Source organism: Ursus americanus, chromosome 5 (genome assembly GCF_024610735.1).
Source record: "Ursus americanus isolate L20-20 chromosome 5, mUrsAme1.1.p, whole genome shotgun sequence".
NCBI lineage: Eukaryota > Metazoa > Chordata > Mammalia > Carnivora > Ursidae > Ursus > Ursus americanus.
In genome coordinates this window covers 44,640,402-44,665,350 of record NC_142131.1, presented here as the reverse complement: position 1 = coordinate 44,665,350, position 24,949 = coordinate 44,640,402, and the positions used below count along the sequence as shown (strand labels likewise).

The window sequence follows — 24,949 nt, the reverse complement described above, 5'->3', positions numbered from 1 at the left end:
GGGTCTCATAAGCTGAATTAGAAAAAATTTCAGGGTTGACTTAACTTCAGTTTTATGAGGAAAGAGAAGCGCAGTGTGTAAAAATTTGTTTATAGAGTAGGGTTTATATTTTTTGGTAGTGAATTTTATATGAAATTTAAGTCTGTTAATTTTAAGTTTCACAGCTCTTGAGTTACCTTGTGTGCTTTACCTTTAGTAGTCTAGAAACTTGAGAATTAGAAGCATCCTGTTTGCAGTAATTCTTTTTTTCTCCTTAAAGTTCTTTTTGAGGGTGAACATAGGAATTTTTAGATGTAACAATTTAACAATCACAGTTCTCTAAGATTTTTTTTTTCTGGTAAGCAAAGCATGGACAGGTTTTGAACAGTTTTAAGAGGTAAACTGAGGGGGTACCTGGGTGACTCAGTCGGTTAAACATCCCACTCTTGGTTTTGGCTCAGGTCATGATCTTAGGGTCCTGGCATCGACACCCTGTCAGGCTCCATGCTCAGCGGGGAGTCCCCTTGTGATTCTCTCTCTCTGCCCCTTCCCCTTTGCGGTTGCACTTGCACACATGGTTTCTCTCTCAAATAAATAATTTTTTTTTTTAAAGGGTAACCTGAGGAGGAAAATGGTCTAAGAAAATTCCAGGTTAAAGGAAACATTAAGATGAAAACTTCTTAAAGGATGGAAATTTGTAATATTCCAGATTTCTTGTGAAATTTATTAATGTTCTGTTACATCTGAATGTCTAATCTAATTTTATTTTAACTATATTGATAACAGAAGATACTGAACATTGTTTCATGGTCCAAACTGTAAAAAATAAGCAATAGAATATTTTCCTTCAGAGTCCATGTTCCTTAGGCAAGGATTTTTTTCTTGATGTTTATTGCAGTATTTACAATCCTTTCCTGATGATCATCACTTTAAATGCTGGTTTAAAAATAGAATTGTAGGGGGCGCCTGGGTGGCGCAGTTGTTAAGCGTCTGCCTTCTGCTCAGGGCGTGATCCCGGTGATCTGGGATCGAGCCCCACATCAGGCTCCTCCACTATGAGCCTGCTTCTTCCTCTCCCACTCCCCCTGCTTGTGTTCCCTCTCTCGCTGTCTGTCTCTCTCTGTCGAATAAATAAATAAAATCTTAAAAAAAAAAATAGAATTGTAGGTCTTGCTTAAGACCTGTGGAGTCAGAATCTACAGGGAAGGGGCCTCTTTTACTTTTTATTAGCAAGGTCTGTAAATCACTTAGTAGTTACTATGTGTCCACTAAATATTTAATAGAGTTTCATTATGGTATTACAGCAATGAAAACAAAATTCAATGGAACAAAATGTCATAGTATAGTTTTTAAAAGTTAAAATGCAACTCACAAAAGATATAGGATGAGCATGTGTCACAGACTGATCATTTTTTAAAAATGATTTTCCTTTTATAATCTGATGTTTGAAGATTATGGGCCAGTTATTGTGATATAACATCTCTCTAGTTGGCATTTCTTGTGTTCTGACAGGCTGTGCTTCTTTGGGTTATGCATCTTTGGCTAGAATATTACAGAAGTAAAACAGTGCTCTCTGCTCATTGCATTCTGTCATTTGGCACACGATTTCAGTTTGTTCTATAACTCATGATGTTCACTTTGATCTGTTCATTAAGGATTTCCCAGGCTATTTGCCTGGTTATTTCACCACAGAATTGTAATAAGTGGTTTGTTTTTGTTTTGGGGGGTAAGAGGTACTTAGAAATTGTATGAATGATTTTCTCTTCCTTTAATTTTTCAGTGTATGCATTTATATCTGTATTGATGGTGTTTTATTCAAGGGGTTAGAATACAGCAGCACTCTTATTTATTTTTATTGGAATGAAAGTCACATTACATGAAGTTATTAATCATTTTAAAACATACAATTCAGTGTCATTTAGTATATTCACACTGGTGTAAAACCAACTTTATTAAATTCCAGAACATTTTTGTCACCCAAAAAGGAAAATCTATCCATTTAGCAGTTACTCCCCGTTCCTCCCTCCCCTCGATCCTTGGCAACCACCAGTCTGCTTTTCATCTCTGTGGATTTACTCAGGGTTATTTCGTATAACTGGAATTGTGCAATATGTGATCTTTGGTCGGGCTTCTTTCACTTAGCATGTTTTTGAGGTTAACCCTTTACCATGTGTCAGTACTTCATTCCTTTATAATGAATATATATATATGTACACACCCACACACCACATTTTGTTTATTCATTGATGTATTGATGGATATTTGGGATGCTTCCTTTTCTTGGCTATTGTGAATAGATCTGGTATTGAACATTGGTGTACAAATACTTGAATACCCATTTTCACTTCTTTTGGGTATATGTATATATATATTTATAGAATTGCTGGGTCATATGGTATATATTTAACTTTTTAAGGAGTTTCTGAACTTTTCCCAGTGTTTGTACCAATTTACCTTCCCACTAACAATGTACAAGGGTACCAGTTTCTCCCATATTTTCATCAGTACTTGCTATATGCTGTTTTTTTCTTTGTTCTTTTTTAGTGGTGGGTGGAGAGATGTCTTTCAAATCCTTTGCCCATTTTAAAGTTGGGATATTTGTCTTTGTCGTTGAGTTGTAAGAGTTCTTTATATATTCTTGATAGACCCTAATCAGATAAGATTTGCAAATACTTTATCCCATTCTTTTCATTCATTCATTCATTCATTCATCTGTCTTTTCACTTTCTAGATAATACCCATTGCCACAGAAATTTCACATTTTTTGAAGGCCATTTTTTTCTCTTGTTTGTCTTTTTGGTGTTATAAATAAAAACCTACTGCCAAATCCAAGATCATGAAGCTTTACCTCCATGTTTTCTTTTTATAGCTTTGTAGTTCTAGTTTTTATGGTTAGGTCTTTGATCCATTTTGAGTTTATTTTTGTATATGGTGTGAATAGAGTCCATTATCCATATGTCTCGGTACCATTTGTTGAAAACACTATTCTTTCCCCCATTAAATGGTCTTAGTGCTTTGGTAAAAAATTAACTGGCCATACATGTATGACCTTTTCTGGACTCTCAGTTCCATCCCATTGGTTTATGTATCTATCCTTATGCCATTGCGATTTTTATTTTTGTAGCTTTGTAATAAGTTTAGAAACACAGAAATGTGGGGCGCCTGGGTGGCACAGCGGTTGAGCGTCTGCCTTCGGCTCAGGGCGTGATCCTGGCGTTATGGGATCGAGCCCCACATCAGGCTCCTCCGCTATGAGCCTGCTTCTTCCTCTCCCACTCCCCCTGCTTGTGTTCCCTCTCTTGCTGGCTGTCTCTATCTCTGTCAAATAAATAAATAAAATCTTAAAAAAAAAAAACAACACAGAAATGTGAGTCTTCTAACTGTATTCTCCTTCTCAGTACTGTTTTGGATGTTTGAGATCCCTTGCAGTTGCAAATGAATTTGAGAATGGCTTCTCTGTGCAAAAAAGAATGTTGGAATTTTAATAGGTAGTATGTTTATGTTACATACTTTCACTATGTGTATGTTGGTATGCTTAATGGTTTCCCACAGGTCTTTCTGTAGCTGGGGTGCAGAGGTGCAAGAGCATCTATCTCTGGGGGTCGCAAAGACTAAGCTCACCCACTCCCTGCTGACAGAATCAAAAGGCAGAGATATAAGTAGTGGTGAAACAAGAAAGGAATTTATTTCAGTGAGTCCAACACCAGGAAGACAGTGGACTAGCATCTCAAAAACTGTCTCCAAAATGCTGAAAATACTTCCAGGTTTTTATAAGGAAAATGTGCAGCAAAGATGAGTGGGTATGTGCAGGTAGGCAGTGAAGGTCAAATCGATCACTGGGAGTCATTCACTGATGGAGGTGTCTTGCTGGCTCAGGATAGTTCTTAGTGCATGAGAGGGTAGTTTCTGTTCCCTTCTGGGTATGCTTTGGCCTCCCGGTCTTTTGACTGAGCCAAGAGACAAGCTGGAAAGAAGAATCCAACTAGAAAGTTTGAGGTCAAAATTGAGGTTTGACTTCTGTAGTTTTCTTTTTTTTTCCTTCTTGCTTCAGACTGATAATTTTAATTGACCTATCTTCCATTTAATCTGATTCTTCCTTCTGTTTTGTTTCAGTTATTGTACTTTTTGGCCCAAGAATTTCTTTGGTTCCTTTCTATAATTCTTTTTTTTTTTTTTAAAGATTTTATTTATTTATTTGACAGAGATAGAGACAGCCAGCGAGAGAGGGAACCCAAGCAGGGGGAGTGGGAGAGGAAGAAGCAGGCTCATAGAGGAAGAGCCTGATGTGGGGCTCGATCCCACAACGCCGGGATCACGCCCTGAGCCGAAGGCAGACGCTTAACCGCTGTGCCACCCAGGCGCCCCCCTTTCTATAATTCTTAACCTCTTTACTGATAGTCTATTTATTGAGACATTGCTCTCCGTTTCCTTTATTAGCTCTTTGTATTTAGGACGATTGATGTCTGTGTTTCATCAGAGACTGTTTTGTAATTTTCATTTTCCCCCCTGTTAGTGTACCATACTTTCATATTTCTTTGAGTGCTTTGTAATTTTTTGTAGAAAATTGAGTATTTTTAATATTGTAATTTGGAGACTGTGGGAACCGAATGTTTCCCTCCCTGTCCTCAGGGTTGCTTACTGTGGATTTGTAGTTGGGTGTTTGTTTAGTGACTTTTTGAAACTATTTTTGTAAAGTCTGTGTTCTTTATCTTGGCTAGTCTCTGAAGTCACTGTCCCTTAGCTTGTGGTCACTTAGTGTTTCTTGTTTTTGGTTTTTCAGATAATATTTTGGTAAAATTTAAAAAATTAATGCAAAAAGCCATGATGAACAAAATATAAAAGTTTATCATCAAGATCAGTATGTTATCTTGTCTAAAGATGACAAATCTTTTCACATGTGGGTCAAACAAGGAATCAACTCTTAGTGCTCACAGCACAGCACAGGTTGCGGCCTTTTATAAGACTTGACTTAAAGGTTCATGAATGTTGTTACAGAAAGTAATTTCAGTACAATAGCAGTTTTATTTCTCTTGTCCATGGGTACTGCTGCTCTGAGAGCTCTTCAAATAAGAGCCACTTTCACCTTCACCATGTTCAGCTAGTGTTTTGTTGCCCGTTAGGTCTGTGTTAGGGCATTTCTTCAATGATTAACCACAGCATAATTTATAACTATCTTAGTCTTCATTTCCTGTTTTCTTTGACTCTTAAGATCAGGCCAAGGTGGAAGTAGAGGGTCTTCTCAGGTTTTGTTTTTGTTTTGTTTGTTTTTTTGAGCATATGTCTTGCCCTGGAGATATGTGTGGTTTTTAAGCCTGCTCTTATAAGGGAGTTCTTTGCAATGTCATAATTTCCCAAATGGTGTCTTAGCCTTTCTTTCCATGCTTTGGGTGTGCTGTTGTTCACTCAGTTATAAACCTTTGTCCCATGGAGGAGGAGGTTCTTGCACCTTAGACTGTTTTGGAGGAATGCCCTTAGCATAGCAGCTTTTCCTTCCATGTTAGGTAAAACAAAGGCAAGTACCTCTTGTCAATCCTTAGGTAGCCCCCAGACAGGTTTATACAGACCAAACATAATCCTGTGAGACTAAGTTCTACAGGGCTCACTCCAGAATCAGAGACCTGGGTCCCACACTGGCTTTTTGGGACCTCCACTGTGCCTGGGAGAGATGGGGGTCAAGGGCAAGGAAAACGCTACAAAGCTTTCCTACCATTTTAAAGTTTCTGTTTTCTGGATTTAGTGTGCTTGATTGCGGTAGGCCTTTGACTATTAACAGAGCTCTGACAAAGCTGATTCTGACAGATTTTGCTTGATTTTTGCTGTTACTGTGAAGGGGTAGGCTCTTGGAGTTCCCTCTTTCACCATTTTGTGTTCATGGCCTAAACATGTGTTTTCTTCATTTTTAATTCTCAAATTGTCCCTGATTTGGCCAGTGGGAACTGATTCAAGCTGGTTTCTGTGCCCTTTTGATATTTCATAATCATTATTTGGATATTTCCTGCTTTTTGCTAAGATAAAATATTCTAGGCTTATTTTGTCATCTTTCCCCAGCCCTGGGAATCAGCTATTTCTCAAAGCCCTGGTTTTGTTTAGTGGAAATCTGTTTTTAGAAGCCAAGATCCTAGGGGCACCTTGTTAAGTGGGTAAGCGGCTGCCTTTGGCTTGGGTCATAATCCCAGGGTCCTGGGATCGAGCCCCTCATAGGGCTTCCTGCTCAGCGGGAGCTTGCTTCTCTCTCTCCCTCTGCCTGATGCTCCACCTGCTTGTGTGTGCGCATGCACACGCGCTGTCAAATAAATAAAATCTTTTTTTAAAAAGCCAAGATTCTGTGTTAAGTATGCTCATTTACTGGAGTCACTATGCTCAGACCCTCTCAGTGCAGAGTTGGGAGAGGTATATATACATAAATATTACCTTTGTGTGGTATATGTGAATGTAAGTATTTTATTAGTATATGATTGTGAATTAATCATTAATCATACTGATAGAGTATAACACCACAAAATTCACTCTAGTTTTCACCCTTTCTGTTACTAGTTACTGTATTCTTTGACAGTGTGAAACTTAACTTTAATTATTCTAAATACTTATTTGATTATTTCCCCTGTATATAATCAATCTTCTGTTGTAGCCACTGCCACCATCCACGTGTGGACACCCACCTCCCCCTGCTTAGCATCTTGACTCTTCTCACTGATCCTCCCTCCACCCATGGATACCTTCTTCACTCTTGGGCTCAGTGCCCCATTTCTGGCTGTCCCCCTGCACGGATACCCTTCCTCACCCTGCTTTGACACTGATATCCTGTGCTGGGCCGCTCCCAGGTGTTGATACCCTTTTGTCCCTACTCTGACTCTTAACAGTCTGGAACCCTCTTGTGTTTCCTCATATAAATGGCTTTAGTCCTGAATCAGGAAGAGAAACCCACTTTTTAAATGAAATCTGTTAATACATTAAGCTTATATGAAAGCAGTATTTCACAGGCTTATTTTCAAGAGAGCTAAGGTTGAATTTGAATAGTCCGTCTTCTGGTTCTTATTAATGAAGGATTGTGAACAGTTTGGCTGAATGAAAAACAACCTTTTTAAAGGATTGTATGTAGATAGTAGTTGTCTTTTTAGAACTTCAATAGTTTTCAAGTTAAAAGGTAAGTAGTAGTTACCTAAATTTTAGTGAAGAGAAGAAACAGTCTGATGTTAACTTGCCAAAGTCGTCCAGCCTCGTAACTGGTTGAGTTGATTTGAATCCAGGACCATTGGACTCTGAAGCCTGTTCTTTCATAAAAATCTGCCTTAATTAGTTAAAATGCCTTACCTGTTGGTTGATGTTGCATGTTTTTGACAGGCTTTGTGATTTTTAAAGTTTTTGGTATCTGAAATGTAAACCATTATAAAGCTGGTGTTCGATGTACATTCTGATGAAATCAGTTTGACTTTTTCATTGAAAACATTTGCCACAAACTTGGTGGGTTCAGAAGTAAAAACATTATAGGAAATAGGAAGTATCTTACTGTTTGTGTACTTTTTGCCAAAGTGCATTTTTCAGTCTAAAGAATTCTGTTTTGGATTTTTAGTTAATCAGTGATTTTTAAGTCAGGCGCATGCACTTAAAAACATACAGTATTTCAATAAGGGTTTTTTCAGAACCAGTTTTCCCCTTAGGGATTTTCTTATAGTTGATGTTTTAGACTTCAGGCATTTATTCATCAACAGGTTGTAAAATAGGTTGAGATTAAAAATTAGGATTTTCATGCCGTCAGCATTTACGAATCTTTTTTGTTTATGCCTGTATTATATGGGATCATCAGACCTTATAATGGAATCTGGTGGAAGATTACTAATAACCTGGGATTACTGTTTATAAGACTGCTAATTTGCACCCCCGCAGTCTCCTGTAAGTACTAGTTGATACAAACATTTTTGATTAGTATATTTCTAACATTCTTGTTTGTATTAGTCTGTTAAAAAACATTTCATCAGAGGAAATTTAAAGATGAAATTGATTTCATTCAATGTTTCATGAATGGGGCAGCATCCTATCTGTCAAGTAGAAAGGAGCTCCAAGGAGCTGTACAAAATGGAGGCTTTTACAGGCAGAGGGGGCCAGGGACAAGGAAAAAGTGGATTACTTCATCTTTCATTAGAAAATGGTGGAGGGGGTCTACAGGTGATTGATTACCTCACTACTGCTGACCAGGAAATTCCAGAATGACCAGTTAAGATTTTGTTTCTGGCAGGGGTTTGTTTTTTTTTTTCTTTTAACATTTTATTTATTTATTTGAGAGAGACAGAGCATGGGGGTGAGGGGAGAGGGAGAGGGAGAAGCTGCAAACTCCCTGGTGAGCAGGGAGCCTGACAACGCAGAGCTGGATCCCAGAACTCTGGGATCATGACCTGAGCTGAAGGCAGATGCTTAACCATCTGAGCCACCCAGGTGCTCCTTTTTCTGAGAGGGTCTTAAAGTGTAATCAGGTTAGGTATTAAGTCTTGGTTTGTTTATGTGGGGCTTAGGAGAGTTCACTCAATTTTGGGCCTTTTATTTTATTTTATTTTATTTTAACATTTGCTAGGGAAGCCATAACAAAATACTGCAAACTGAGTGGGTTAAGTAAATTGATTTTGTCATAGTTTTGGAAGCTCATATTCCAAGATCAAGATGTCAGCATGGTTCGTTTCCTCTGAGACCTTTCTCCTTGGCTTGCAGATGGCCGCCCTCTTGCTGCCTCTTCACATGGTCTCTTTGCTGTGCAGCCTTGGTGTCTCAATGTGTCCCAATTTCCTCCTCTTTTTTTTTTTTTTTTTAAGATTTTATTTATTTATTTGACAGAGACAGCCAGAGAGGGAACACCACAAGCAAGGGGAGTGTGAGAGGGAGAAGCAGGCTTCCCGCTGAGCACAGAGCCCAATGTGGGGCTCGATCCCAGGACACTGGGATCATGACCTGAGCCAAAGGCAGACGCTTAATGGCTGAGCCACCCAGGCGCCCCCCCCCCCCCCCCCCCCCCGCCATTTCCTCCTCTTAACAAGGACACAGGATTGGAATGGGGCCCACCCTAACAACCTCATTTAAGTCAATCATCTCTAAAGCCTTTATCTCCAAATACGGTTGTATTTAGAGGTGGGAGAGGTGCAACTTAGAGCTATGAATTTGTGTGTGGGGGGCACAGTTCCACTCCTAATATTACCAGGGAAAGAAAGATAGAATGAATTTGGATGGCACTAAGTGTAGTTAAAAGAAAATGATAGGGTGGCGCTTTTGAAAGTTTAATTTGGCTTTATAGAGGTAAGGGGTTAAAATTTCTTTCTTCTATCCTTCTAGGTTCCCTGGCTTGGGGCCCTGTAAATTAGACTGACAAATGAAAGATTAACAAGAGAAAACATAGAGAAGTTTATTAGAGTGTGCTTCTACCTCAGAGTAACTCAGGGGTGGTTAGAATTTGCTAAATTCTAAGGACACTTAGAATTTTCCATTTAAGGACACTTAATGGAAAAACAGATGACTTTTTGGAAAGATAGGTAAATGGGCCCTTAGGAGAATTGATGGGAGAAACGATAATTTGTAGCAGTGTCTGGGTGTGGTGCTGTGTGTGGTGCTGTGTGTGTGTGTGTGTGTGTGTGTGTGTAGGGAAGAGTTGCTCCAGGGGAGGGGGACTGATAAGTTCTTTTTGGAGGCTCTGCTTTTAGATAGATAAGGAATTGTAGGAATTAAAATATTTTCAGCTCAAAACTATTCTTATGTTAAAGTAGCATATTTTGGGGTGCCCTGTCATGATTCCTTCACACACTTGTGTAAATGTCTTAGTATTAGGTAATAGTTAAAGCTATTCATATTTTATCTTTTGAAAACTAAATTTAAATGAGAATTCTAAAGACATTGTAGAAAATGAATAGGTAATATTAGTGGTTTGCCTCCTAGGGATTGTTTTTAGTATATAGGTTATTACTTGACTATTGTTTAAAATGATAAGGTTTATTTATTTTAGATTCTTTGCAATTTCTTGTGATTTTTTTTTTCTTGGTACAGACTATAAAAGCGGTTTTTCATTCCCACTTAGTTATTGAAACTGTAATTTTAAGAGTTTCCAACAAAAACTTGTTGGGAAAGTAACATCCTATTACATACATCACAAAGCAGCTTAGTATGTAGCTTCATGTCAAAATAGATAATGAAAATCCTTTATTCATCCAGAAACACTTTAGTTTTCATTTTAATTTCTGAAGACTTCAAAATGTAGAATAAGATGGTAGAAGAATTAGAACTTAGAGTGCCTGAATTTTTATGTAGTTTATTTTGATTAGGTACACTCGTATACTTGTTTCATAAGTGTATTACTGGAATTGGTGGTGTCAGGTTACTCAGATTGGATCAAGGTTTTTCCACCTTCCACTCATGGCGCATATGAACTTATACCATTTAAACGTTTTCATTACCATGGTGAGTTAATCATTTGTATCCATTTCCTGTATCTGGCCAGTCTTAACCTTTCATTGAATAGATCTCTACAGTTTGGGATAGTAAAAAATAGAATATTTCTATGATATTTGAGAATTTTTCTTAAAAAGTATTTTAGCAAGTTGATACGACCATAAAGGATTTTTTCATAGAAACAGTATTTGAAAGAATTTGGAAAAGGGAAGATTAACAGTGGTATTGATTATTTTGTTTTTTAAAATTTCACTTTTGGGGTTATGCAGTTGTAAATATAAAACATTTGCTATTAGTAAACTCAGGCATTGTGATGCACAGAAAATTAGATTCCTTCATTGGCTGATAGCCTTTAAGCTTTGTATTGAAATGAGTACAGTTGCCCAGTTGGCTTCTGCCTTATTTAAAAAAAAAAACAAAACTATGAATTTGCTGTTTAGATTGGGCTGGCAACCTGAAACTTTATTGATGCCGTTGATAGAGGCTCCCAAAAAGTTAAATTTAGAGTGAAGAAAAGCATTAGTGCCTAAAATATTTGATACCCATTGTGATGATTGTAATTAAAAAACAACAAGCCTTTTGATTATGGAAATTTTCAAACATACATATAACTAGAGAAAAGAGTATTTGCATACCTCCTTGTACTATCATTTCTAAATGCATATGCAGCCTTTTTCCAGTTATCCCCATTTAGCATTATCTGTTTTTTATTTATTTATTTTTTTTTTAAAAGATTTTATTTATTTATTTGACAGAGACAGAGACAGCCAGCGAGAGAGGGAACACAAGCAGGGGGAGTGGGAGAGGAAGAAGCAGGCTCATAGCAGAGGAGCCTGATGTGGGGCTCGATCCCATAACGCTAGGATCACGCCCTGAGCCGAAGGCAGACGCTTAACCGCTGCACCACCCAGGCGCCCCACCATTATCTGTTTTTAAAACAGATTCCAGATATGTCAGTGTAACTGTAAAGACTTCAGTCTTTTATTTACCACCATCACACTACCATTGTCACATCTAAAATGAGTAATAATTTCTTAATGTCATTTAATGTTCCGTTCATGTTTAAATTTTTGATTGTTTCATAATTTTCATTTTTTTAAGGTTGGTTGGTTTGAGTAAGGATCTGCGTAAGGCCCACATGTGTTTGATCTGCATATTGAAAACTGTTTATTTGTTGGGGGAAAAAAAACACGATTATTTTCACCTGTTGAGTATCCTGTGATCTGGATTTGCTGGATAATTTCCCTCAGATTTTCTTTAATTTGTTTGTCTGTGTTGAACTTTGTGAAAGTTAGTAGTTAGATCAGATTTCAGATTCCATCTGGGGTGGGGGCGAGAATACATTATAGATGGTGTAATGTGCATCCTAGTTTGTCACATCTAGAGACACTTGATGTCTATTTGTGATTAGACCATGGTGATTTAAAAAAATAACATTTATTGAGATACAGTTTATTTGTAGTGAAATAGGCAAATATTAAGTGTACAGTTTGATTTTTGACAGATGTGTACATTTGTATAACTGCAATCAAGATAAAATTCCGTTACCTCAAGAATGACCTTCCCTTTGCAGTCATATCCCTACCCCACTGGACCCCGCCCATCCACTCCAGTGATCTAGTTTCTGTTATATTTTTGCCTATTTTAGAATTTCATTATAATTGGAATCTTAGAGTAGTAAAATCATTGTCGCTCAGAAGAGATAGAGCTTAAGAAAATTTTGGCAAGGAACTCCAGGTCTAATTTCCTTCCATTTTTATATGACAGGGACTTGCCATGAGGTGTTGAAGCCTTGTTTCACTGAGTTGGAGAGACTGGACCTAAATGGCGCAGCATGACTTTGCTCCAGCCTGGCTTAATTTTCCTACTCCACCATCATCAACAAAGGTACTCTTTCGTGCATTTCTTTCTTTGTGTCTGCTTCTCATTTGTTCTTGTACACAAATGTAGTTGAAACGTGAAGCCTTAATATTTTTGTGTAGAAAATTTTCTTGTATTACCATCTAAGTTATTTCATATGGAATCTGTTAGTTTTTATATTTAAAAAGTCAGTTTTTTATCACCATACTGTACACCATTTACTTCAGTTGTCTTTTGTACTAACCAGAGTTCCATACATTTTAATGCAAACCCGTTAGATACATTGCGTCTTACCTTTATCTGTACTATTCTTTAGATAGTAACTTGATTTATTTCCTGTTCTATAGGTAATACGTTAAAAGAAAAATCTGAGGTTTTTTTAAATTTATTTTTATTTTTTTAAAAGATTTTATTTATTTATTTGACAGAAAGACAGCCAGCAAGAGAGGGAACACAGGCAGGGGGAGTGGGAGAGGAAGGAGCAGGGAGCCCGATGCGGGGCTCCATCCCAGGACCCTGGGATCACGCCCTGGGCCGAAGGCAGATGCCTAACGACCGAGCCACCTAGCCGCCCCAAAATCTGAGGTTTTTGAAGTCTCTGCTTGTACCCAGACGATTTCTTTTTCAGACAAATAACACTTTGAATGGCACATCACTAAAATTTCAAGAGTGATGAAAGCTTTGCAACATTGCTACATATCAGGCCTCAGTAATCTAAGAAATGTTCATTTTAGTCAAAAATCAAAACAGTAGTTTGTATTAGACTTGCTGGCATTGCAGTTGTCTTCCACTTAAAGACTTGCTGAAAGAGACCGACCTTGAAATTGTTTAGAATCAATCTAACTGGCTTAATAGCTGTCTTTGACTTTTTTCCCATAGTGCAAAGGAATCAGGGGAGAGTCTTGATCATCTGTTTGCCTGTTCATCATGCTCTGCCATGCTAAGGCGTTCATCTAGGACCTTTGGGGGTACAGGCAGTTCTTACAAAACTGGTTTATTAAAAGCAGCTCTTATGGGAACAACTTTTATAATTTGGAAAGTCGGTCCCCAGTAAGGACTTGTCAGATCATAATAAATTGGCCCAAATTTTGGCCCATAATTTTCTACAGATGGATTCTCTGAAAGGTTAATTGACTTGCCTGTTTTTCATAGAATTACTGTGAGCCTAGACTAGAATCTAGGATGCATTTCGTATTCTATACTCTTTACATAGGACTTGTTTTGGAATGCTGTCAAATGATTAAATATCTCATTTCATAGCCTGTGCAGTGGGATTTGAACTTGTTAGAAAATGGAGACTTGTATTGGTTAAGCACTGAGATCACTTCTTAGAGATTCTCTGATTGCCCCTTTTCCTCTTAGGTGTAGGTCTCTGCAATTTACTTCCACCTCCCCCTTCCTTGTAACCCAGCAGCTCTAATCTAGCCCTCTAGCAGGTTTGTTTATTTTTTTTCAGGCCTACTTCTGAACCCGACTACATGAGTTTCCTGCTACCCACCTTTATTTCTTTTTTCTATTTTGTTTACTCTCTCTGAAATAGGTATAAGACTTGTTTTCATTTTCAAGCGAATTGATAAAAAATTAGCAGCACCTGGAAAGTTAGCTACAAAACATTAAAAAGATTGAGAATAATTTTTGTCTTCATTCAGATGTTAATCCTGAGATTCATTAAGATTAACTGTTGCTTTATGTGGTTAAATCCTTACTGCTTTCCAGAACCTGACCCTTGATCTGGATAGAGGTCTTCATGAATGAAGATTTCGAGAATTAGGATTTTCCCCTCTTAATCTCAATTATTCAAATCTATTTTAAATTACCTACAGAAAATGGTATTTATATTTGAACTCTTAACTAGCAGTCCTTGAACTTATTTCTTTAGACCTTACCCAGTGTGGTTTTGACAAATACAGACCTTTTAGTAATGACTTCTTACACCTTCCATTTTACCCTTTCATGTCTACAAATCACTATTCATGGGTTCTCATTTATAATTAACCTCTTGTTTTCTGCCAGAGCCCTTTTAATCTTACCCTGAATAAATGGAACAGACGTTAATTTACTGTGGAGTTCTCTATTTCAGTGTAATGGAAGTCTTGATTTATTGTTTAAAGGGATGAGGATTTGAAATAAAAAGTAATATTCTTGGAAGTGCACTTTAGTAGTTTTCTGAGGTGTGTAGAATTTTAGCCCCATCATGTGGTGAAATTTTAAACTGCATGTGGTTGATTATATGCGGCATAGGGCATTGACATTTGAGCTGTTGATTGGGACCCAATAAAAAGCAAATTTTACATAATGTTTTTGTGTACACATAGGTTTAACTATAATAATAGTCATACATCTGTGGTACACTAATATTTTCTCTTTTGGTCTTCTATTTTCTTTAATTCTATTAGAAAATGTAAATTGCCACTGATACTATCATTCTTTAATAGATCCTGAGTTGCATTTTGGGTAGTATTTTTATTATTGAAGCAATACTGAACTGAAATGGTTGTAGATACTGGAAAAGTTTAGATACTTCTTTGTATTAGATGTTCTCCTTCTGGCCATCTTACCTTAGGAAGGATGATAAATTGATCCCTGTAATCAGGTTGAGCTATCCTTTTATAGTATTGTTAGAAGAAGGAAGATTCCTGGGGCACCTGGCTGGCTTATTTGGAATAGCGTGTAACTCTTGGTCTCAGGTGGTGAACTCAAGCCCCACATTGGTGTGGAGCCTACTTAAGAGAAGGAGGGAGGAGGTGGTTGATTCCAAGGGTGTGATACTAAAAGAGCAAATACAGGGTACGATATAGAAAATATAGGAATTTTTATTCTTTTTAAGTACAAAATAATACAGACCTGTTATGATGACATTCCACTACAGTAAATTCACATTCATTAATCTGTAGTTCTATGGCTAGAGTGTAGCATTAGTGCATTATGGATTCTTTCATGGCAACATCTAAACAATAGTGATTAATATTTTACCAAAACTTCTTTTAATGTTGCATTAACAGTGTTGGCTTGCATTGAAAATGTGTATTTAAAGTCCAGGCTAAGAGAAGATCAGAAAATTCAGTCAGACTGATAGTAGAGTTCATTGAAACTTCTTGTTTACTCGGTAGAGTTTTTGTTAACTAGTGACTCATACTGTGGGTATCCAAGAAAAAATTGCTAAATTATTTTTTAAAGGAATCTAGGAAAAGATTTTAAGTATGTAAAGGGATAAAGATGGTAAAGGGATGGAGAGGGTCTCTTTCTTATTCATGGTAATACCTTTTTTTAAAAATTTTTAGTCATTATTACATACCAGTGATTGTATAAAACGGTTCATGTGAATGCTAACAGAAAACATAAGAGGTAAATTCTGTTTTCTTTCTCCCATATACAAAGGAGGGAGCTAAGGTTAAGAGAGGTAAGTAATGTGCCCTAAAGTGCTGGAGCTAGGATAGGAATCCATGTGTGCCTGACTTTAATGCTTATCAACTTAATAAATTTATTTTCTAAACTTTTAGGTGGTAGACTAATTTTCAGAAGTGAATATTAGGGTGCTTTTATACATACACCAGAATGTATTTTTATCCTGGTTTGGATAAACGAAATTTTTTTTCTTTAGGGATGGCATCTCTGGTATCTGTCTCTTCTGCGTATGGATCTAACTTTTCAGTGTCTACGTAATCTTTTATTGAGTGGATCTACATGGATTATTTAATTAGTTTACCAGTTAATGGACTAAGCTGCAGGATTGTCTAGGCATCTCTTGAATATATTTGTAGGGTAAATTCTTAGTAGAATCAGCAAATCAAGGGGTTTGTACATTTTGGTAGGTAATGGCCTAATAGCTCTCAGAAAGGTTGTATTGGGGTGCCTGGGTGGTTTAGTCGGTAAGTGTCCCACTCTTGATTTCAGTTCAGGTCTTGATCTCAGGGTCCTGAGTTCAAGGTTTGTGTTGGACTCCATGTTGGGCTTGGAGCCTACTTTAAAAAAAAGAAAGGTTATACTTACTTATAATCCCATCAGAATTTTATGAGGGGGCTAGTGTTCTCAGTTTCAGCAACACTGGGTGTTTTCACATTTTTTAATCTGTGCAATTAGATGAAAAATGGTAATTCATTACTTTGCATTTTTAAATTATGGTTGAGTATATTTTGGTGTTATGAATGATTACTTTTTTTTTTTTAAGATTTTTATTTTATTTTTATTTATTTGACGGAGATAGAGACCACCAGTGAGAGAGGGAACACAAGCAGGGGGAGTGGGAGAGGAAGAAGCAGGCTCATAGTGGAGGAGCCTGATGTGGGGCTTGATCCCATAATGCCGGGATCACGCCCTGAGCAGAAGGCAGATGCTTAACTGCTGTGCCACCCAGGCACGCCTATGAATGGTTTCTTAACTGCTTGTTCATGTAATCTGTTTCTTAGTGATTTTGTAATAGCTCTTTTCACATTGGGGAATTTGGCATATATATTAGAAATATATTTGCTTTGGTAATTTGTAATTTGCTTATTTGTTTTGGTAAGGTTTTTTTTTTTGTAAGTTTAAAATTTTCTGGTGTAGTTAACATATAGTGTTATATTAGCTTCAGGTGTACAATGTGTAGTGATTTAGCAGTTCTGTACATGTTTTGATAATTCTTTAAAAAACCTTGTTGAAGGTTTTAATGAAACATACAAAGAAGGATAGATAATAAATACTTATTAAACATCAAGATAGTGATATCTTAACATTTTTCTATATTAGCTTTTATTTCTTTTGGAAGTAAAGCATTATGTGTACATTGAAATCCACTGTCTTAACTTCTTCACAGTTCTTTCTCTTCATTTTTCCCCAGAAGTATTCTCAGTGTATGTTCTTAAAACTACTTACTTGAATGTCAAATAGTATTGTTAGGTATGTTTAAACATTTTTATCAGTGATTTTCATATATATATATCTGCATCTTTTACATTGTATCTTTGAGATTTTCTCCCCCCCCATGTTGATATTCACAAATGTCGTGTAACCGTCTTAAAACTCTATGTGGTATCCTATTTTTGTTTATCTGTACTACATTTTATTTGTCCATTGAAGTTTAGATTGTTTACAACATAACTTTTGGCTACTCTAGAGAAACACTGCATTGAATATTCTTATGATATCTTCTTGTACACATCGATTAGAATTCTTTAGGCCACTGCTCCTCACACTTCGATGGATAAGAAAATAACCTGGGGATTTTGTTAAAATGCAGATTCACATTTCAGTAGTTCTTGGACAGGGCCCCGAGTTATAACAGTCTTCAAAGTGATGTTGATTCTGCTTATTTATGGACTACAGTTTCAATAGAAGGCTCCAACATAGATCTAGAAAAAAAATAGTTGGGACTTGGTTAGATAGTGCCAAGTTCCTCTTCTGCATAGCGTACTGATTTATACTCCTATATGCTATTTAACTATTCTCTTTACTTTAAATTCTTGCCAAATATCACAGTTTTTTTGCCAATCTTCGTCGTAAAGTGCATTTTCACTTTTTTTGCACATGGAGTTATATTTCTGTGAAATGCCTCTTTGCATCCTTTGTTACTTCTTTTGCGTTCCTTTTCTTTTCACATTAGTTTAGGATAATATACATCTGTATATGTGTATATATGTATTGGTGTGTGTGTGCATATATGTCATTTTTAACATCTTTAAAGTTACAATGTTTTTCAGTCTTGCATATATATTTCATTGGGTGAATTCAAGTACTTTGTACTACTTGTTGGCTATTTTAAATATTTAATTAATTTATTTTTTATTAAGTAAACTCTGTCCAACATGGGGCTTAAGCTCCACCGATTGAGCCAACCCGGTGCCCCTAAATGTTATTTTTAAAAGCTTTATTATTGTTTGTGGCTGGCTCAGTTGGTAGAGCATGGGACTCTTAATCTTGGAATTGTGAGTTCAAGCCCATATTGGGCATAGAGTTTACTTTAAAAAATAATGAAAAGCTTTATTATTAAGTCTTTGCTGCAGATATATTACATCTTGTGTCCGTGTTTTTTCTGGCAACTTTAGTTCTTACTCTGTATTATATTTTGGATTTTTAAATATGGGCAGTCATACATTCACTAATAGTTTCCTGTCTGCCTTTTTAGCCTTATTACTTGTATTTCTTGTGTTGTTGTGTATATGTCAATCTGTGAAGGGTCTGGATTTTATCCTACTAGCAAGCTAACATAGATGCTGGCAGGAGACATGAGACTCCTGGATCAAGGGCCAAGAACTTTATTTATTACTTAATAGCACGACAAGCAGAATGAGCATGATGTCAGCACTGGTTCTTTATGCCTCCTAAAACCTTTGATAGTTGGGGCGCCTGGGTGGCACAGCGGTTGAGCGTCTGCCTTCGGCTCAGGACGTGATCCTGGCGCTATGGGATCGAGCCCCACATCAGGCTCCTCCGCTATGAGCCTGCTTCTTCCTCTCCCACTCCCCCTGCTTGTGTTCCCTCTCTCGCTGGCTGTCTCTTTCTCTGTCAAATAAATAAATAAAATCTTAAAAAAAAACAAAAAACCTTTGATAGTTGACATGGGAGGGTCCAGGTGGATGCTACCTGTGGTGCTGATTGGGGATCTACCACATTTATAATAAGCCTGCTTTTTGTCCCAGAGAAGGATGTTACCTGTCATCCCTCAAATGTTGCTCACTGCAGCCATACCTTGAGAAATGGGCCATTACAAAGAGCAGTGAAGGCCTTCTTGGCATACAAGAAGAATGGAAGGAAATGCTCAGGGCCCCTGATGGGTTGCTGTCCCAACAATCAACCCATCAGCCCTACATATTCTTGGCCAAACTTGAATTTTCATGTGATTATACCACTCTGTCAGCCACTTTGATTATTCTGACCAAAGCTAAAACCAAATCCATTTAATTGTTTTATACAGCATTTAATTAAGGCTTCTGTTAACATGCCAAATAATAGGCTAAGGCCAGGATCTAGCTGGTTGTGAGCAAATCCTAGAGGGGACAGACAGGTAGTGATTTTTTTTTTTTCCTTCAGCCAGCCAGTATGTGGTCTAAGGCTCCTCTGTTACCCATTGAAATCCACTTAAGAGGGTTTAAACTGACCTGATTTTTGGTGTCATTAACCTACAATTATAAGGACAATAAATGGGCCAAAAAACAACTCTGATCCTCCCTAGAAGCTAGCTTGTGGCTTATTTTCCCTCACAAAAAACATTCCACCTGAAGGGGCACAGATCACTTTAGTTAGGAATTTGTTGTTAAACATGATTTGGATTACTATTACATTAGTTTGGTTAGGAATCATGGACATTGTCACCATTATTGCAGAATCATTTGCCATATATGGCAGAACTTAAGACCATTCAGGTGTTGGGAGAATCATGATTTTTTATCGGAATGCAACCAGGTCGTGCTGGGGGTTTTTTGGGTTTTTTGTTTGTTTTTGCTTTTTAAAGATTTTCTTTATATGACAGAGTGTAAGCAGGGGGAGTGGCAGGGAAAGGGAGAAGCAGGCTCCCCACTGAGCAGGGAGCCCAGTGTGGGCTTGATCCCAGGACCCTGGGATCATGACTGAGCTGAAGGTAGACACTTAACCAACTGAGCCACCCAGGCGCCCCCAGGTTGTGCTGGTTTAAGTGTTTTTACACATTCACATTCAGGAGCTGCACTTGACATCAAGCACAGGAGAATAGTTAGGGACTCTTTATGGTCACATGAGTTTTTCTGATTTCAAAGTGTATGAGGATGGCACATCTAGCAGTGGCTCAGTGTTTTCTCCAGCTTCTGTATGATTCAGGCAGTGGTGCTGGTTCTAGGGGATAGAGCATTAATTGTTCTTCTTCCTTCCAGCACCTTTTGGGGTCAAAGCTGTTCCTTCCACAGATGCTAGGGTCTTTTTTTTTCTATACCCATGAAATTGGTGTGTCTTATTTGGATAGCTGACTTCACTTAAAAATTCCCTACTCACACCCGGATTTTTTATCTGGAAGAGTTGGATGTAAGTGGGATAAGGACATTTTTATATAATTGCAGAGACCCATTATAATGCTCACCCTGGGCCACATTGGACACTGTAGTGAGTACTTGGTGAGACGTATACTGAATTAAATGGTCACAATTTTCAGATACAGGACCACGTCCCACCAAAAAGAGAATCCAGGTGGCCAAACCAGATTGTTTGAATTCATTAGGTTTCTTTTTGACCAGACCATCACCTTGAGAGGTAGCTTGGCCTGTAGTTTCTCTTAGAGGAAAGAAACATCATGTCATGAGATAATCAGGGCAAAATCCTGGTATTTTAAAAATAGGTCTGTATAATTTCATAACTTTTTTTTTTAATCCTAATCATTACCTAGGAAGTGGCTAAGAAGAGATGATTTCTTTTTGGGTGTGCTGCATTCATTGACCAAAGTGTCTCAAAGTGTGTGAAGAGTTGAGGAATGTAGAATTGCAGATTGTTCTGAGTTGAATGTTGAGGAGACCATTCCTGTTGTTCAGTAGTACTGGATGCCTGTGGATAGTAGAGGGTGTAGAATGTCTTGATTAGTAGTACTTGAATATTGACCTATTGCAGGTTGACCTTTATGACAAAAGATGCAGTACTACTGGAGTATTGGTGGTCCAAAAAAATGACATGGATTAATTTCAAGGGTCATAATCATGTGACCAGATTGCAACAGCAAAACTGTAACCTGAAAAAATTTCAACGGTGATGAAACACTGTTGATAGCTCCAAGAAGTGATCAAAGGTTTGATGTGTAATATGGCCTCTTTCACAGTGGGACAAATGGCCCATTGTGCCGAATGACGCTTACCCACTTGGTCTTCCAGAGTTGTGGGACCAGATGGCTGCTGCCACCCAGAGGACACTGTCCTCTTTTAATGTAGTTGAATCAGCAGTGAACCAGACCCAGGCGTTTAAGGGACCGTGATTTGAGAGCTTTATTGAACCAGAAGCTTGTTATGGTGTCAATAAGGTTTACTCCAGAGGGTAGTTGACACTTCTTTGTGCAAAACAGATGTCCCAGTGGCCAGGTTAGCTGCATGCTCAAATTACATTTGATCAAGAGCCCTAATGGACCGCCTTTTCTGTTCTTAGTTTGAGTTCACTTTCATTTAAGAGCTCAGTAGGGCAAGAACCATATACCCTTTAAAAAAGGGGTGTACATGGCAGGCACATGGCACTGCTGTACTGGTAAATAGCTTCATCTGAATATTCCACTACCTATCAAATTTTCCAACTATATCTCTGATTTTTTTTTTTTCTTTCTTTCCTTCTGGGAGCCTATAGTGTTTTTGCTAGACTACCTGAAAGGGGACAGGAATCACCTGTCATCCTGTGGTATTCCCTGAATGGAAGAATCTTGAGCATTTTCAGTACAACCATGTAACAATTAGTACCAGGTTGAAACACAAAAAACAGTAGTATATTGAATTGCCCTAAAAGCCTCACCTGCAAGATAACTTTAATTTCTCTTTCCTCCTGCTGAATTTTCTTCAGACTCCAGAATCAGTCAAATTGGGTCATTGGGGCACCTTTTCTCACTATAGTGGCACAGACTAAGAAATTATGCACTTCAGGTTTAGAATCCAAGCTTTCAGGAGATTACATGATTTCTTCATCTGTGGATGTGGGAAAGTACAGGGTGGAGGAGAAGATAACTCCTTTGGGGATTATTACGTGGTTTGTAGGCTTATTATTTCTCTTCTGAATCCGCAACCCAGGGTTGATGTTGCTGCTTCTGTGTACCTTCTGGCTTCAGCAGACTCCCAAGATGGGGCCTTTCCTGCCCGCATGCACTGTACTGACATGTCTTTTCCCACATTCCTCAATATTTTCAGCCACCCCATGCTTAGTACTGTCTCACTCCTCATGGGAGTGGGTAGATGGTGACTTGAGCATGTGTGTCTACCAGAGCTATAGAAGTTTGTCCCTTTCCTTAAATACCAGCAAACTTGACATTCTCATTAAAAATGCTGAAGTTGATACAGTGGGGAAGGGAGGGATCAGGGAGTACAGAAGGGCACAGAACACTTCCATTGCAGGGAAGCTAGAGTCTGCATTTATTTTGTTTCCAAGTAGACCGTAGCCTTAACAGATTTTCTTCTAATGACTTTTTAATCTTTTAAAACTCTGTATCCTCATTGCCGGCCTCTGTTTCATCTTTGGAGTGTCTTGGCTTAGCAGCCACAGCAGTGTTGCCTTTCAGGTGGGACCCCCGTTGTCATCATAAAAAAGTCCTATTTTTCTACTTGGGAGGGTTACCAAACCTAAATCACTGTTTGGACACCTTGTTTCAATTATACTCTTTGCCAGTTGGCCGCTAAACATTGAGGGACCCTTACTTCCACCCATCACTTGGATGACAGCAGTTGCTGCCAGAATCTTGAGAGTCTTCCCATATGCTCCTAATGTGGCCTGGAGACCCTTGTATTTATTTTTTCCAGAAAATTTAAGCTCTGTTATCATTACAACCTCACCACCCAAACTGTTAGGGGTCTGTGAATGGTTTGGGTTTTTACCCTGCTTGGAGGCCTACCATGGTAAGCTCTTAGTGTTTCATGGATGCTGGCTGAAGATACGAGACAATCAAGGGACTTTATCTTTCATGGCACCATAAGCAGCATGAGGATGAGGCTGGGGGCAATAGGAGAGCAGCACCAATAAGTCCCAAGTGACAATGTGGAGGGGCCCAGTGGATGACATGGGTATGTGCAGTGGGCTTACATTGCAGCTGAGAGACTCTGCTCATTGTCCTGGAGGTGGTTGTAACATAAGTCCAGCCCAGAGAAATGGTCAGGGCATTTTAAGAAAAGGTTCGAAGTTTTGATTATGATCTTATCGGATTAATGGGATAATACAGGGAAAGAACAGCAACCTTTAGAAATATTTGTGACTTTTATGGTTTTTATAGATTCCTAATTTTTAAAAACAGGGTTTTTTTGTTTTTGTTTTTTTTTTAAGATTTTATTTAGGGGCGCTGTTGGTTAAGCGTCTGCCTTTGGCTCGGTTCATGATTCCGGGGTCCTGGGATCCAGCCCTACATGGTAGGGCTCCCTGTTCATCAAGGAGCTTACTTCTCCCTCTCCCTCTGCCTGCTGCTCCCCCAGCTGGTGTGTGCGTGCATGCTCTCTCTCTCTCTCTGACAAATAAATACATAAAATCGGGGGCAGGGGGAGAGGCAGAGGGAGAAGCAGATACCCTGCGGAGCAGGGAGCCTGACCGTGACGTGAGGCTTGATCTCAGGACCCTGAGATCGTGACCTGAGCCGAAGGCAGATGCTTAACTGACCAAGCCACCCAGGTGCCCCTAAAAATCGTTTTTATACATTACTGTTTAAGATTTTATTCATAAGTAATCCCTCCACCCAACGTGGGGCTTGAACTCAAAATGCAGAGATCAAGAGTTGCATGCTCCACTGACTGAGCCAGCTAGGCACCTCTATATATTATCTCGATAAATTTTTAGAAATATTTGTTCTGGGGAAAAGGAGTTTGGAAATAAATCTTGAAGAACTTAGAATTTTAGCTTCATTTGCCATAACTTTCTGATACTGAAGAAAACCTTGAGCTATTTAAATCAAGTAATGTATGATACGGAGTTTTACGTTTTGTTATATAAGAGAAGTACACTATGTTTTACCTTGTTTCCCTTCCAGTGGCATTTTACTTTTAAAGTTTTTGGGTAAGTAGATGTCTTTAAGCTTTTTCGGAATGATTTCCATTAGACAAAATAGACTTACAGTGGAATCTTTCTTGATAAGTTACCAGTTATCAAATACATTGAAAGTAACTACAGAATGTTCTTAACCATTTAGAATCTTCGAAATAAATTAAGCCAGGTTTTATATTTATGTTTACCTATGTGCTTATTTTGTTTCAGTCGTCAATAAATTTTGAGAAGCATTCTGAAAACTTTTCATGGACAGAAAATCGTTATGATGTGAATCGTCGACGACACAACTCTTCAGATGGCTTTGATTCTGGTATTGGACGTCCTAATGGAGGTAAAATTTGCTAAGAAATAGAAGTTTAAGGATAATTTTCTTCAGTTCTTTTAAGAATGTTGATAGTGATTCAGTATTTAAGCATAACCATCTTTGAATTTATAATACTTTATTACAATTATTAAATAAAGGTAATTTTGGAAGGAAAGAAAAAAATGGATGGCGGATGCATGGAAGAAATGGTACTGAAAACATAAATCATCGAGGGGGATACCATGGTGGAAGTTCCCGTTCTCGTAGCAGTATTTTCCATTCTGGAAAAAGCCAAGGACTACATGAAAACAGCATACCTGACAATGAAACGGGGAGGAAAGAAGACAAGAGAGAACGCAAACAGTTTGAGGCTGAGGATTTTGTAAGTTTCTTGTAGTTTTTATACAAACAAGGTTTCCGCAGGCGCCATTTTAGTATCAAGGCTTTCTCATGAGATTTTATCACTATGGTTCATTTTCTATAGAAATCACACCAGATAGGTTCAATTTTTTAAAAAATTTTATTTATTTTTCAAAGATTTATTTATTTTAGAGAGAGAGTGGGCAGGTGCATGCATCAGTGGGAGCAAGGGGAAAGGGCAGAGGGAGAGAATCTCAGGCAGATTCCTTGGTGACTGGAGCCTGAGTCCGGGCTCAATCTCATGACCCTGGAATAATTACCTGAGCTGAAATCAAGAGTCAGATACTCACCTGACTGAGCACCACCCAGCACTCCCCC

The 24,949-nt window shown here is 38.1% G+C and overlaps 1 protein-coding gene across 4 annotated transcripts in view; it reads left to right on the top strand.

Annotated features, from left to right (window-relative positions):
- The window catches only part of GPBP1 (GC-rich promoter binding protein 1), a 72,188-nt gene that overhangs the window by 18,333 nt on the left and 28,906 nt on the right, over positions 1–24,949 (top strand). For all 4 annotated transcript variants that reach the window (XM_087862137.1, XM_087862138.1, XM_045794316.2 and 1 more), the window contains 3 exons: positions 12,169–12,288; positions 24,115–24,238; positions 24,370–24,593. In XM_087862137.1, coding sequence (XP_087718263.1) covers positions 12,226–12,288; positions 24,115–24,238; positions 24,370–24,593 — 411 coding nt within the window. In that variant the 5' untranslated portion in view covers positions 12,169–12,225. The remainder of the gene's footprint in view (positions 1–12,168; positions 12,289–24,114; positions 24,239–24,369; positions 24,594–24,949) is intronic.